This window comes from Benincasa hispida, chromosome 1 (genome assembly GCF_027475165.1).
Source record: "Benincasa hispida cultivar pf3 chromosome 1, pf3_genome.v1.1, whole genome shotgun sequence".
NCBI lineage: Eukaryota > Viridiplantae > Streptophyta > Magnoliopsida > Cucurbitales > Cucurbitaceae > Benincasa > Benincasa hispida.
The window spans coordinates 67603829-67616857 of record NC_143478.1 but is presented as its reverse complement, the minus strand read 5'-3'; the positions used below and the strand labels follow the sequence as shown (position 1 = coordinate 67616857).

The window sequence follows — 13029 nt, the reverse complement described above, 5'->3', positions numbered from 1 at the left end:
AATTTTTTTTTTTTTTAAGCATACAGAATAATCAGAACACATGGAATAGTAACTAGCCTTTATATTTTTAATTTGTTTATTTGTTGCTGGGGATTTTTAATTACCTTTTCCAGTTTTGATTTATGATTAATTTGTTTTTACATTATTTCAGTTTCAACATTCTTTGAACTTTAAAAAAGAAAATTGTTTGTTTTGTGGCCAACTGCTTACCCCTTTAATATGTCAAATAATTTCATTGAATTTGTTATTTTGTCTATCACATCTTGTTAAATAAGTCAACATTTTATCTAATAGGTAGACGTGAAACTAAAATTATAAAATTAAAAATGACTAGTAGCTTATATTTTAGTATTACCAAAACTAATTTGAAGAAGACATCAAACTTATAAATGCTCTAAAATTATAAATGCTCTAAACTCATTGATGGTAGAGTTTCGTTTGACTAGTACACAACTTGTTTTTTGGTTTTAGGCTGAAACCTTATTAAATAAGATGTTCAACCTCCATTTGAATGCACACACTTTTTCATATCAACATGGGTGGAGTTGGATTTGGAAGAGGGTTTCAAATTCTCATCTTCCTATCATTTTTCTTTCCAATCAAAACGATATCAAAAAACAATTCACCATCTAATGCACTTTGCATTGAAATGGAGAGAAATGCACTTTTGAGATTCAAGAAAGAGCTTCAAGATCCGTCAAATCGTCTTTCATCATGGATTCTTGAAGTAGATTGTTGCAAGTGGATTGGTATTCATTGCGATAATTCAACCGGCCATGTCAAGAAGCTTGATCTCTCAAATGTTCAATATGTTAAATGGCCAATTGAAGAAGAGTTTATTTCTTTTAGAAACTCCCCGTTGAAGGGAAATTTAAGCAACTCAATCTTGAATTTGAAATATATAAGTCACATCGATTTGAGTTATAATGATTTTGGAGGGACTCAGATTCCAAAATTTTTTAGATCACTTATAAGTTTGAATCATCTTGTTCTCAGAAAGTCGATATTTCAAGGATTGATACCTCATCAGCTTGGAAATCTATCAAACTTGCAACGACTTGATTTGCGAGGTAATTATTTTTATAGTGAAAATCTACATTGGATTCAAAGTCCCATTCATTGGTGAGCTTGGATTTGAGCGGTACAAACCTTATCAAAGCATTTGATTGGTCATTGGATATCAATAAGCTTCATTTTCTAGAGGAATTGAGATTGTCTGGCTGTCAATTGAGTCATACTACACCTTGGAGTCATGTTAATTTCACTTCTCTCTCAGTTCTTGACATTTCATACAATCTCTTCAACACACTCATACCCAAATGGATATCAAAACTTGGTAAGCTTGTTTCGCTTGATTTAAGGGACAATAATTTACAAGGTCCACTACCTGGATGTTTTTCAAACTTGACATCTCTCAAAAACCTAAACTTAGGATATAATGAGTTGAATTCTTCACTACCAAAATGGTTGTTCAACCTTACAAGCATCTCTTATTTAGTTCTTGTTGGTAATAATTTTGAAGGTTCAATTCCATGTGCTATTCAAAACTTGTCGGCTCTTACATTTCTCGATCTTTCAAAAAACATATATTTCAATTCCACAAACATACTTAGTTGTCTTTATTCTCTCCGTAATCTAATGTACTTGGACCTTAGCTTCCTTCACTTGCAAGGGGAGATCTCAAATGATATTGCCAACCTTACTAATTTGGTTTATCTTATCCTTCATGGTAATGAACTTGTAGGGACTATACCAGGATCGATAACATCACTTGGCAACTTAAGGAAAATTTGTATATCAGGGAATCAAATTTCAGGTCCCATTCCAGAGCACATAGGAAACTTATCTTCATTAGAATATTTGGATCTTTCTAGTAATGAATTGAGTGGAACTCTTCCAGAAAGCATAGGATTGCTGTCAAGTTTAAAACATCTATTGATTTATGATAATCACTTTGAAGGCATTATATCAGAAGTTCACTTTGCAAATCTCAGGAGTTTGAAGTATCTAGTAATGTCAGAAAATAATTTGACATTAAGCTTCTCTGTTGGGTGGGAACCTCCTTTCAACCTTATTAGTATAGAATTGAGATCTTGCAACTTAGGTCCCAGATTTCCCAAATGGCTTAAGTCACAGAAGAATTTTTATTCAATCAGTCTTTCTAATGCAAAAATTGTAGACACCGTCCCAGATTGGTTTTGGAATTTGTCTACATCATATGAATACTTGGATCTCGCTTACAACAAACTGTCGGGTAAAATTCCTGATTTTCTTCTTGATGCTTCAAACACAGTTATATGCCTTCGTTCCAATAAATTTCATGGCAACTTACATCGCATATCATCTCATGTTTCCCAACTTGATCTTTCTAATAATTCATTTGTTGGAAGCATGTCTCACTTCTTATGTCATCCCATAAGTCGAAATAACCGATTGATGATTCTTCATCTTCAAAACAATATTTTGTCAAAACATATCCCAGACTGTTGGACAAACTGGATGTTACTAGAAACTATGAACTTGGATAGTAATAATTTATCTGGAAAGCTACCAAGCTCCATGAGATTTCTAATCAACCTAGAGGCTTTGCATCTACGTAATAATAGCTTTTTCGGAAAGATCCCTCATTTTCTTAAGAATTGCTCGAGCTTAATCACTTTGGATCTTGATTTAAATGCATTTCACGGAAAAATTCCAACATGGATTGGGACAAATCTCTCAAATCTCATATTTCTTGGACTTCGATCTAACCAATTCAGTGGTTTAATCCCAAATGAACTCTGTCATCTCTCGTATTTGCAAATCATGAACATTGGCAACAACAACTTGATTGGGTCTATACCACATTGTTTTGGAAATTTTACAGCCATGGCTAGTACCAGACATAAAAAGTATTATTTTTACTCCGTCTCTTATCATATGTACCCCGATGATCAATTACCAGAGATTGCATATGTGATAGCTAAGGGCGAAGAGTTTCAATATGACAAAACCCTATACCTCATGACAAGCATGGACCTTTCACACAACAACTTATCAGGAGAAATTCCCCAAGAAATCACCAATCTTGTGGAATTGAAATCTATGAATCTTTCGGGAAACAGTCTGAGAGGAAACATTCCACAACAAATTGGAAGCATGACAAACGTGGAGTCTCTTGATTTATCAAGAAACCAACTCTCAGGACAAATACCACAAAGCATCTCCAAATTATCATCCTTGAGTTACTTGAACTTGTCTTACAATCACTTGTTGGGTCCAATTCCAACCAGTACACAACTCCAGAGCTTTGATCCATCGAGCTTCCTTGGCAATGAGTTATGCGGACTGCCACTGACCAACACTCGTTCAACAGACAAGACGACATCAAACACAGAGAATGAAGATCAAGCAAAAGAAGGTGATGAAAATTTCATTGACCAGTGGTTTTATTTAAGTGTTGCAATTGGCTTTGTGGTTGGGTTTTGGGGGATTTGGGGTCCATTATTAATCAGCCAGACTTGGAGACGTACATATTTTAGGCATATGAGCTCCTTATGCCACAATTTCAGTTAGTGAGTAGTTTTTTTTTTCCTTTTTCTGTTTTAATTCTTGAAACTGAGTAAAGTATATGTTTTGTTGTAACAATGTAATATGTAATTTTGTGTTGGATAGTTGAGTTTCACATTAAGTGTGTGTGTGTGTTTTTTTTTTTTATTTTGTTGTAATATTTTTGTTTATCGTCTAGATTTATTATTTTGAGATATCTATTGTTGTATGCATCAAGTTGTGATTAAGAAAACTCGTTGTAATCCATTAATTATTATAATGAAAATTTTGACTTCGATCCATAGATTTTACTTCTCGTTTTGAGAAGGTTTTTCCATGTTAAAATTATTTGTGTCATGTACTTTATTATTGTTATTTCTACTCCATTAATTTCTTATTAAATTCATCATAGTGGACAGTTGGTCCTATACTAGCATGATTATGTTCATTAAGAATAGGGAAGATAATATGATATATAGACAATACAATAAGAGTTGATGATTACTATTGTTATTTTTTAATTTTATAAGGGCATAGGATCAGACCATTGATTTTTTAGGTGTGAACTCGTGGAATCATTTATTTTTTGAGTGTGGATTTGGGAGAGAGGTGTGGTCTGATGTGTTGCGTTAGTTAAGTTCGTTTCATCGGGTGGCGGGTTGGGATGTAGGGTAGAGTTGGTTGTGCCAAGTGGGGTCGGTAAGGTGTACGTAGTAAGTTGTTCCGTGTATTTTAGTGTGCTTCCATATACTACATCTGGCAGGAGAGCAATCAGCGGTTGCATAGAGGTCAACCAAGGTCGATGTCTATTCTGTTTCACCTTATGATCTCTACGGTTTGTGCTCGAGCTACTTCCTGGCGGGTTGATCTTCTTAGTTTTATCTAGTGTGTTTACGGTTGTTTCTTCTTTTTGAACTTGTCGTTGTTCTTTGTTTGGTTGTTGTCCCTAGTTTGTGGGGTTTTGGTTTTTTTTCTCTAGCTTTCTCCCGGGTGGTTTGCAAGTTTTGCATTTATGTTTTGGTTTTGTTCTGATCTTATTTTGTTGGCTTTGTTTTGGTTTTGTTGCTCTTTCTTTACTTGTGCTTTGTTGCTTTGATGCCTTAATCCCGGCTTGTAAGATCCCCTTTGTTGTATAATAATATCACCTATTCTAAAAAAAAATAATTCTATATTTTAGTCTTATTCTCTTTCTTCCATGAGTGCCATTATTTTCTATGGTTTGAACTTTCGTCAACAAAATTTATTTTGTTTCCATAGTGTCCGAATTTGTACTAGAAGATGTTATTCCTCCGTTTATTTCTTGATAAGAAGCAGCTACAAATATAGTAATCGAACTTAAAATATTAGTAATTTTTATAATGCAAAAAAATTTGCGAACATAACAAAATTTAGATTTAACTTTCAAAGTTTACTAGTGATAATTCATATCGCTAATGAGAATATATCAGCAATAGAGTCTATCATTAATATAAATCTATCAATAGTAAAATACATCACTGTTAAATTTTGTTATATTTAGCATGTTTTAAAAATTTTGCTCTACACTTTTATTATTAACCAAAAATGTCACCTATTGCAATTAGGTATGTGACATTCAAAGTCTTTGATAACTCCTAATATTTGTACCAATTAAAAGGAAGCATTTGAAATTTCAAATGATCTTAGAGAAGATTGAGCTTTTGAAATAAAGAAATTGAATTTGAAGACACGTTGGCATCATCTTCAGGGTCATCTTCAAAGTGGATTTATTGTTGGTGTAGGAATTTGTTGCATTTTTATGCTAATTTGTTTTTAAAAAGGAAATATTTAAAGACCAAGTCATTGCCTCCTAAAAATAATATTTAAAAAAAAAAACTTTTCAAAAGAAAATATATAAAAATATATTCTCATTAAAGTACTCAAACAACCTCTGCTGAGTAATAAATCGCAACATTCATGGATGATGTTATAGTTTAGATTTCTATCGATAATTAAATACATACTATTATAATCCAAACTAAAATAATGTACACATCGAAGATAAATAATTATAATCCAACTACAAACACCCCCTAAATAATTAACTAAAGCATACATGCTATATATAAAAATAGTTGTACTATATATGTGTTTGTTTTCACCTTTTTTGCCATTCATTTAACTCATTAAGGTTTCACTCCATGTTTTATTTAAAAATTCAGATCCAACTCCAATAAAAGTTAAGAATTAAATTGGTAATATCACTACCCTTTAAAACGTTAGATGTTCAAATTTTCATTCTCATATGTGATTGAGTTAAAAAAAAAAATCAAAGACAACAAATAAATATTTTATGACCAAGTTACGGAGACACACCCCATATTTATGTAAAAACAATAATCTTAATAAATTAGAGCAAGGAGGTTTGGCGAAAACTTAAAGCTCGATGTCAATATGAGTGTAACTCAAATGGCATATTGCTTGTAATATCAACTTCAAGGTTCAGAGGTTCCATTCCTCCACCCACACTTTGTTAAAAAAAAAAAAAAAAAAAAAAAAAAAAAAAAAATCATTATTCATTTGAAAGATATTCAAAGCTATTTATGATGCGATGTTAACGGTCAAAGACTAGAATAATAAAAAAGTCTTTGTAATGTGTAGCAGAAGGCAAGGCCTTACCCTATTGATGATGATTCATAATTCTAAATTTTTCTACCTATTTAAAGCAAACCCTTTAAAATTTCAAAGGACTTTATTGGGACCATAGGACTTTAACTTCTTTTTTTTTAAGCAAATAATTAACCTAAGTACATTATATTTAAATACCGGTAAGTTATATAAATGATCTTCAAATTTAGAACGTTTTCAGTAAGTTATATAAATGATCCTCAAATTTAGAACATCTTTTGACTCTCTAAAATTTATCTTAATAAATCAAAGAAAATATTTAAATATTAATTGAGACATGAACCATCTTTATGTAAAAAAAATCTTAATAAATCAAAGTAAGCTAGAAAAGACCTAAAACTCACTATATCATAATTCATTTGGAAGATATTGCACATGCAAACCATTGATGATGTTAACAATTAAAGTCTTTCCGAGCAATCAAAAAGTCTTCGTTACATGTATTAGAAGGCAAAGCCATATAACCCAACCTATTCCAAACTATTTGTGATGTTAATAGACAAAGTCTTTCTAGGCAATCAAAAAGACTTTGTTACGTGTATCAAAAGTCAATTCATAACTCATTGATGATGATTCATAACTCCAAAATTTGAATTTTCAAAGGAATTTTTTTTTATTTATTTTCTTTTTGAGACCGTAGGATTTGAATTTGTAAAATAATTAATCAAAACAGATTATATTTAAATGAAGTTAAATTAAATATATAATCTTTAAATTTGGAGTACCTATCTATTAAGACTTGAAATCCTATTTAAAATGTTCTTGACAGTTTTAATTTTGAATCACGCATTTATATCTAAAAACTTTTATTCACGTCATTTGAGGCAGCATAACTCAAATGGCATTATAAACTATCGATCAAAAGTTCAGATGTTCAAATCCTCTACCACACATATTATTGAATTGAAAAAAAAAATGACGTACGTTTATCATAGGTCAGAAATTTAAATCTCCACTTCAGGTTATGTGACATTTTTGCAATGTCAAGTAACAGTGTACCTAGCCTTTTGAAAACATCGAGTAATCAACTATCGAGTATGATGTGATAACTTGATCCCAAAACAATGTCAGGTTATATGTTGATATAACTTTCGTGTCAAGAAAGATAATACACTTGACACTTGACATGTCAAGTAAATTGATTCTTGACATTGATTTCATATCATATATGGTTACTCTTAACATTTTTTATTTTTCAAATATATATTTACCTTGACATGAAAAATGATCAAGTTATTTAATTTTTGACACATTTTCAATTAATCTATGTTTTTTTTTTTTTTTTAAAGTTAAACATACCAATTTTCCATTTTTCATTTCCTGCATTGCATGTTTGTTCCAGTAAGACAATTATTTCATTAACTAAAATAAATAACTGCATATTTGTGGTCTATAAACCAGCCCAATGTATCCAACTAGCATTTTCATTCTTCTATTACCTTTCATATATATGAACGATTTCAAAATTTACAATAATACGTACTCTATCAACCCTGTCTCAATATAATAATTCCAAAATTACAAGAATTACAATTTCCAATTATGTGTTATTCCAAAATCACAAAACTACAAATATCTATCCCCCACCACAAAAAAGTATATGGGTATTCCCATTGTAGCCATACGCAAAATTTATAGGAAAAATTCCAAAGATGTCATCCATTAGATATAACAACCTAAAAAGTCAGCCCACTCCACTCATACTTCATCCAATTCAAGTTGTGAGTACGAGTTCCTTGTATCAATTTATAAAACAAAGTGGTAGAATTTATGGGTATCTGATGTCCTAATTTGTTGTATTTATATTTATTCTCTCATACTCAACATTGTATATATTTGTATATATGGAAAATCACTAGAGTTTTAGTCCAAGTTGGGGTTTGTTGGATTATTTGTCCTAAAACTCGCCGTTTGTAATCTTTAAACTTATTCTATTTACAATAAAGTTGTTATTGAGATTTATTTAATAAAGTTGTCATTGAACATGAAAATTGCACTTGTAATAGCCTAAATCCTATAAACTAACGAACCCTTGGCTATAGCATGAATACTTGAACTTTATGTGGAGACATAAAAGATGATCAAGTTTGAGTATATAACTAAAATGGTCTATAAGTATAAGGATAAGGTTGGGCACCTTACCTTGAGAACACTATGGATGCGGCCTGCTATGTATTTGATACAAACGATGTGATCCCGAAATCGCTCATGTAGAGACATTCGAGTGGGGGCATCCTATGCAAAAGAATAATACTTGACCACGAAATAGTCACTTTTCTTTATAACGTCATTTACTATTAAACTGACTACTTTCATTCGATGACCTAAGGTAACTAGATCTCAATCCTGAATTAACTATGAGCTCCTATTTATTTGAGATTATCCTTTAATCTACATGGGTGAGAGTGACTCAATATTGCTGCTCAATAAGCCTCCCATTTTAGGGGTAAGACCGGGTAAAGAGCTGGGGACATAGTCCTACAAGATTTAATTCACTTCTACCCAATTTCACGGTTAGTAGATAGCGTTGTTCCCTTAAGTACTGACTCCTAGTCATGAACAAGGGATCCCAAGGGACTCGGTTTATTGGTAGGATCATAAACCAATTGTACATTAATATTTCAGTGGAGACTTAAGGAGCAAGATTACAGGGGTTGTAGGATAGGTATGATCATCCTAGAGGGAGAGTGTATAGGGTTTATTTAACTTAATGAAAACTTTTTTCTAATGTGCGCCCAATTAAACAAGTTAATACACTTTTTGCTAACAAGTAATTTAAACAATAAATTCATGAAATTAATTCAACTCATAATGATCAAGAAGTTAATAATAATACTTTAAAGTACCCAAATTGGTTCTCGTAATAAGATTGATAATGGATGTAAAAATTCAAGAATACCCAATAAAAATAATCCAATATGAACAATTAATTTCAATAACAAAATTTGCAATTAATTTCAAACAATAAAATATAATAACAAATTAATTGCAAAATTAAAGAGAAGAGGGATAGAGAAATTGACACCGATAATTTTATAGTGGTTCGGCATAACCCGGCCCACATCCACTTCCCAAGTTCCTCTTGAGTACTTCAAAGTCTTTGACTGTTTCCACGGCTTAGAGTTGAATTGCTACAATGTTCTTTTTCCAGGAGCAAGAACGAACACGATCCTTTCCAAGGTTGAGAATCAAATCGTTACAATAACTCTTTTCAAGAGCAACCCTTACAAAATGTTTGTAAAAATAAAGGGCACAATTACAACTCTCTTAATAGAGTGGATTTAGAAGTTGTAGCACTCAACAAAATAATTCTCACAACATAAAATATCTCTCAAGAAGAAGATGAAAAGAAAAAAATTGAAGCTCAAAGAGAGTAACAATGGAGGCTTTGAGTTATGAGAATTGAAGAATAATGTAAAATTGTTATAATGACTTGGAGAAGAAGATGAGTCTAAATAGAGAGGAAAAATGGTTGAAGACCACATTTAATTTGGATCATTGGATTTCGAAAAAGAAAAATCAATGGTAGAGATATTAAACTAAACTAGTCGTTAGACCCAAACAAAATATAATATTAAATTCTCTTTCTTTCTAAATTTATTTAAAAAAATCCAACAAAAAGGTACACCATGCATCCAAAACTAGCCAAACATAAAATAATATTAAATTCATTTTCCTTTTAAATTCATTTTATTTTAAAACCAATTCAAAAATAAAAAACCCACCATATGTCACTTCTCCATTGCTCTAAGTGGAACCTTTCAATTAGTCTACATTGAACTCTGATTTGAGCGATTTAAATTGCATTGGATCGTTGTTCCAAACTCTATGAAATAGACACTTCAAAACACTCAAATTATCAATAAATAAAAACAGGTTTGTTATCATCAAAACATTAATTAATTGATTATTAAAGTTAATTAATTTGAGGTCAAAGGCCAAAAAGTAACAATCTTTCCCTTTTTTATGATGACAAACAAGTCGAGAAAAATAAAATCCAAATAGGTGTATGATATGAAATATGAAAAAGAATCATACCCAACACACATATAACTTCAATTAAATCGAAAACAATGAATATTTCAATAATAACATGTTTTCATTTTTCTTATTACCTCTCCCCTTTTGGAATCAATCAAAAAGGACAATTAAGAAAAATAAACAATGACATGAAAGCTTCCTCTAGAATCACAAGCACATACTTTGTATTTCTTCTCATATTGACATGCCTTCTAAAAAGTATAACAAATGATATCTTAAATTCAGGAGGACTAAAAAAAATTAACCAAACTCAAACTTAATCCTATTTAAGACCAAATTTCACAAAATTCTCCTTCTTTTCAAATCAATTGAACACTCCCCCTTAATAAGGGACAAAAAGACTTTTAGTACAGGGTAGAAGTATCAAAACATATTTTTACTCTAAATACAATTATTTCTCCTAAAAGGATAAACAATATGCATAAAAGGGGCACACATCAATAAACTAATATGGGAATTATTTTCATTCTAACATGAAATTCATATATAAAAGTGTATAACTCCCTGTAAAATCAAGCAATCTCCTTCTAATAGATATATGTCAAATAAATCAAATAATTGAGATACCAAAATATCAAATATTATAACATAAAAATCAATAGTTGTAAAACAAATGATACCAAATAATAGCAAAACTATATTAGCAAATCAATATAAGCGCGGAAGCAATACAGATGCAATTGTACCAATTTTTAACAATATGCTATCGGGGGATTCAAGAATGTAACAATTTTATAAATACTCCCCCTATGGAAAAGAATTTAACATCAATTCAAAAAAAATGCTCAATGATCAATTCTTTTTAACATAGGACAAAAAAATAATCAAAATGATTTTCATTCAACAATATAAACTATAGAATACACCTAACTTTATACTCAAAAGGCATTTAATAAGAATTTGATCTATTACAGTTAAAAGAGCATAAACAAGATGTATCCATCATCAAAATAATGACAATCTTTTGCAAGACTCGATATATTTTTTTTTAAAAAAAAACAAAACTTTTCATGAAAAACACAAGGATAGAGCAAACATCTAACTTACCAAAAAGTCAAATAATTATAAGCAATAAGGACAAATGGCAAATAAGTAGATATACAAAGATTTCTATTAGCAGTTTAAAGTCAAATAACAAGCCAAAAAAATCAAATTCATACTTTTTCAAAATCATATAAGAAATATAATTTCCATATAGGTACCAAAAGAATAAATATCTCAATAATTCAAAAAATACAAGGAGTTACCAAATGTGCAATTCTTTGTTGGATTCAAACAAGCTATACTAGTTGCTCCAATTTGAATTAATTTCTTATTTGAAGTCCAAGCAACAATTGCTTTTTGAATCAACCTACGAGTAAAACTCAACCTGAAGATTTTGGTACACATTTCTTGGGTCCTTCATTGTTAGTGAGCAAAGACTTTGGAACCTCTTTCAAATTAGTTCTAATATTACTAGCATTCACTTTTGGCAAATAACAAGTTTGATATTTATGACCAACTTTGTCACAAGAATAACATACAATATTAGGTAAGAATTTCTTTTCCACAAATTTATTATGCACCTTATTTTTATTCACGAGATTTTTTCTAGGAGCATTTTTCATTTTGAAACAATGTGGTCTAATATGACGTTTAACTCCATAATAATGACATGTAGGCACAAATTTTGATTTCACATGCACATCTCTAGCATTTACATGTCTAGGCATAAAATACCACTTAGCATACATTTAGATTTAGCAAAGCAATGTCTAGCCACAAACTTTGATTTTTTATATAAAGATCTAGCTTTCTCATTCATTCACAAATTTACATTATGAGCACATTTTGATCTAGCATGATTTTGTTTATACACAACTTTTATATTTCCATGGATAATTCTAGATTTTTCATGCTTGGACACATATTCTGGATTTTTCATGCTTTGACACATACTTAGACTCAACAAAATTGGACACATCAGGTAAAACATCTTTAGACATAATAGAGGTGGCTTTAACAAAAGTGGTCCTCTTAGAAGTAGGTGAACAATATATTCATATAGCCTAATCCCTTTTCATCATGGAAGTAAAAGGAAACATAAGCATGTAACGGAAGCAAACAGAATCAATAGGCACTCTAATTACATTTAATTTGAATTCTAAAAGCATGCTTTCGCAAGAGGGTTTGGAATAAATATACCTTTGATGAAATCTTCCAACTCCAAGTTGCTCTTCACTCTAAATCAGCTCCAAATCGACAGTGAACCACCAAGAGACTTTCTCTACTATTCTCAGCCTTAAATTTGAGTGGTGGAACTCAGATTTGAATGAATTTGGTGAAGGTCTTTGTGGGTTTGAAGAGGAAGAAGAGGCTGAAGCAAAAACTCACTTTCAGTCTTCAAATTTTAATCCATTCACCTCATCTCAACCAATTTGATGTGCTTTTATTACTCAACTACATACAGGAAAACATCAGTAATGGAATTGAACCGCAGCTACTTCAATTGGTGAGTGGATTTGTGTGAAGATGCATGAATTGCACCTAATGCTTCAAGATGAAAGTGGGAAAACTCATTTTCATGTTTTTCCAATTTCCAATTTTTTTTCCATTTGATTAGTTCCACAATTAATCTAATTTTTATTTAATTAATTCTTAATTAATCAAATCTATAATTAAAAGTCCAATTTCTTAATTTGAATTTTAAAATTGAAAATTAATTTTATTTTTAATTAATTAAACATATTTAATTAATTAACTAATTTAATATAAAATATTAAATTAATCACACATTTAATTTAAAACATGAATCTACTTCATGTAATTAATATT

The 13029-nt window shown here is 30.6% G+C and overlaps 1 protein-coding gene across 1 annotated transcript; it reads left to right on the top strand.

Annotated features, from left to right (window-relative positions):
• The first annotated feature begins 440 nt into the window (after positions 1–440).
• LOC120073463 (receptor-like protein EIX2) lies at positions 441–3828 on the top strand. Its single transcript, XM_090310968.1, is given in 2 exon segments — positions 441–1110; positions 1113–3828. Coding segments are annotated over 2 exon segments (3018 nt in total). The 5' UTR covers positions 441–535; the 3' UTR covers positions 3556–3828.
• Positions 3829–13029: the final 9201 nt, after the last annotated feature.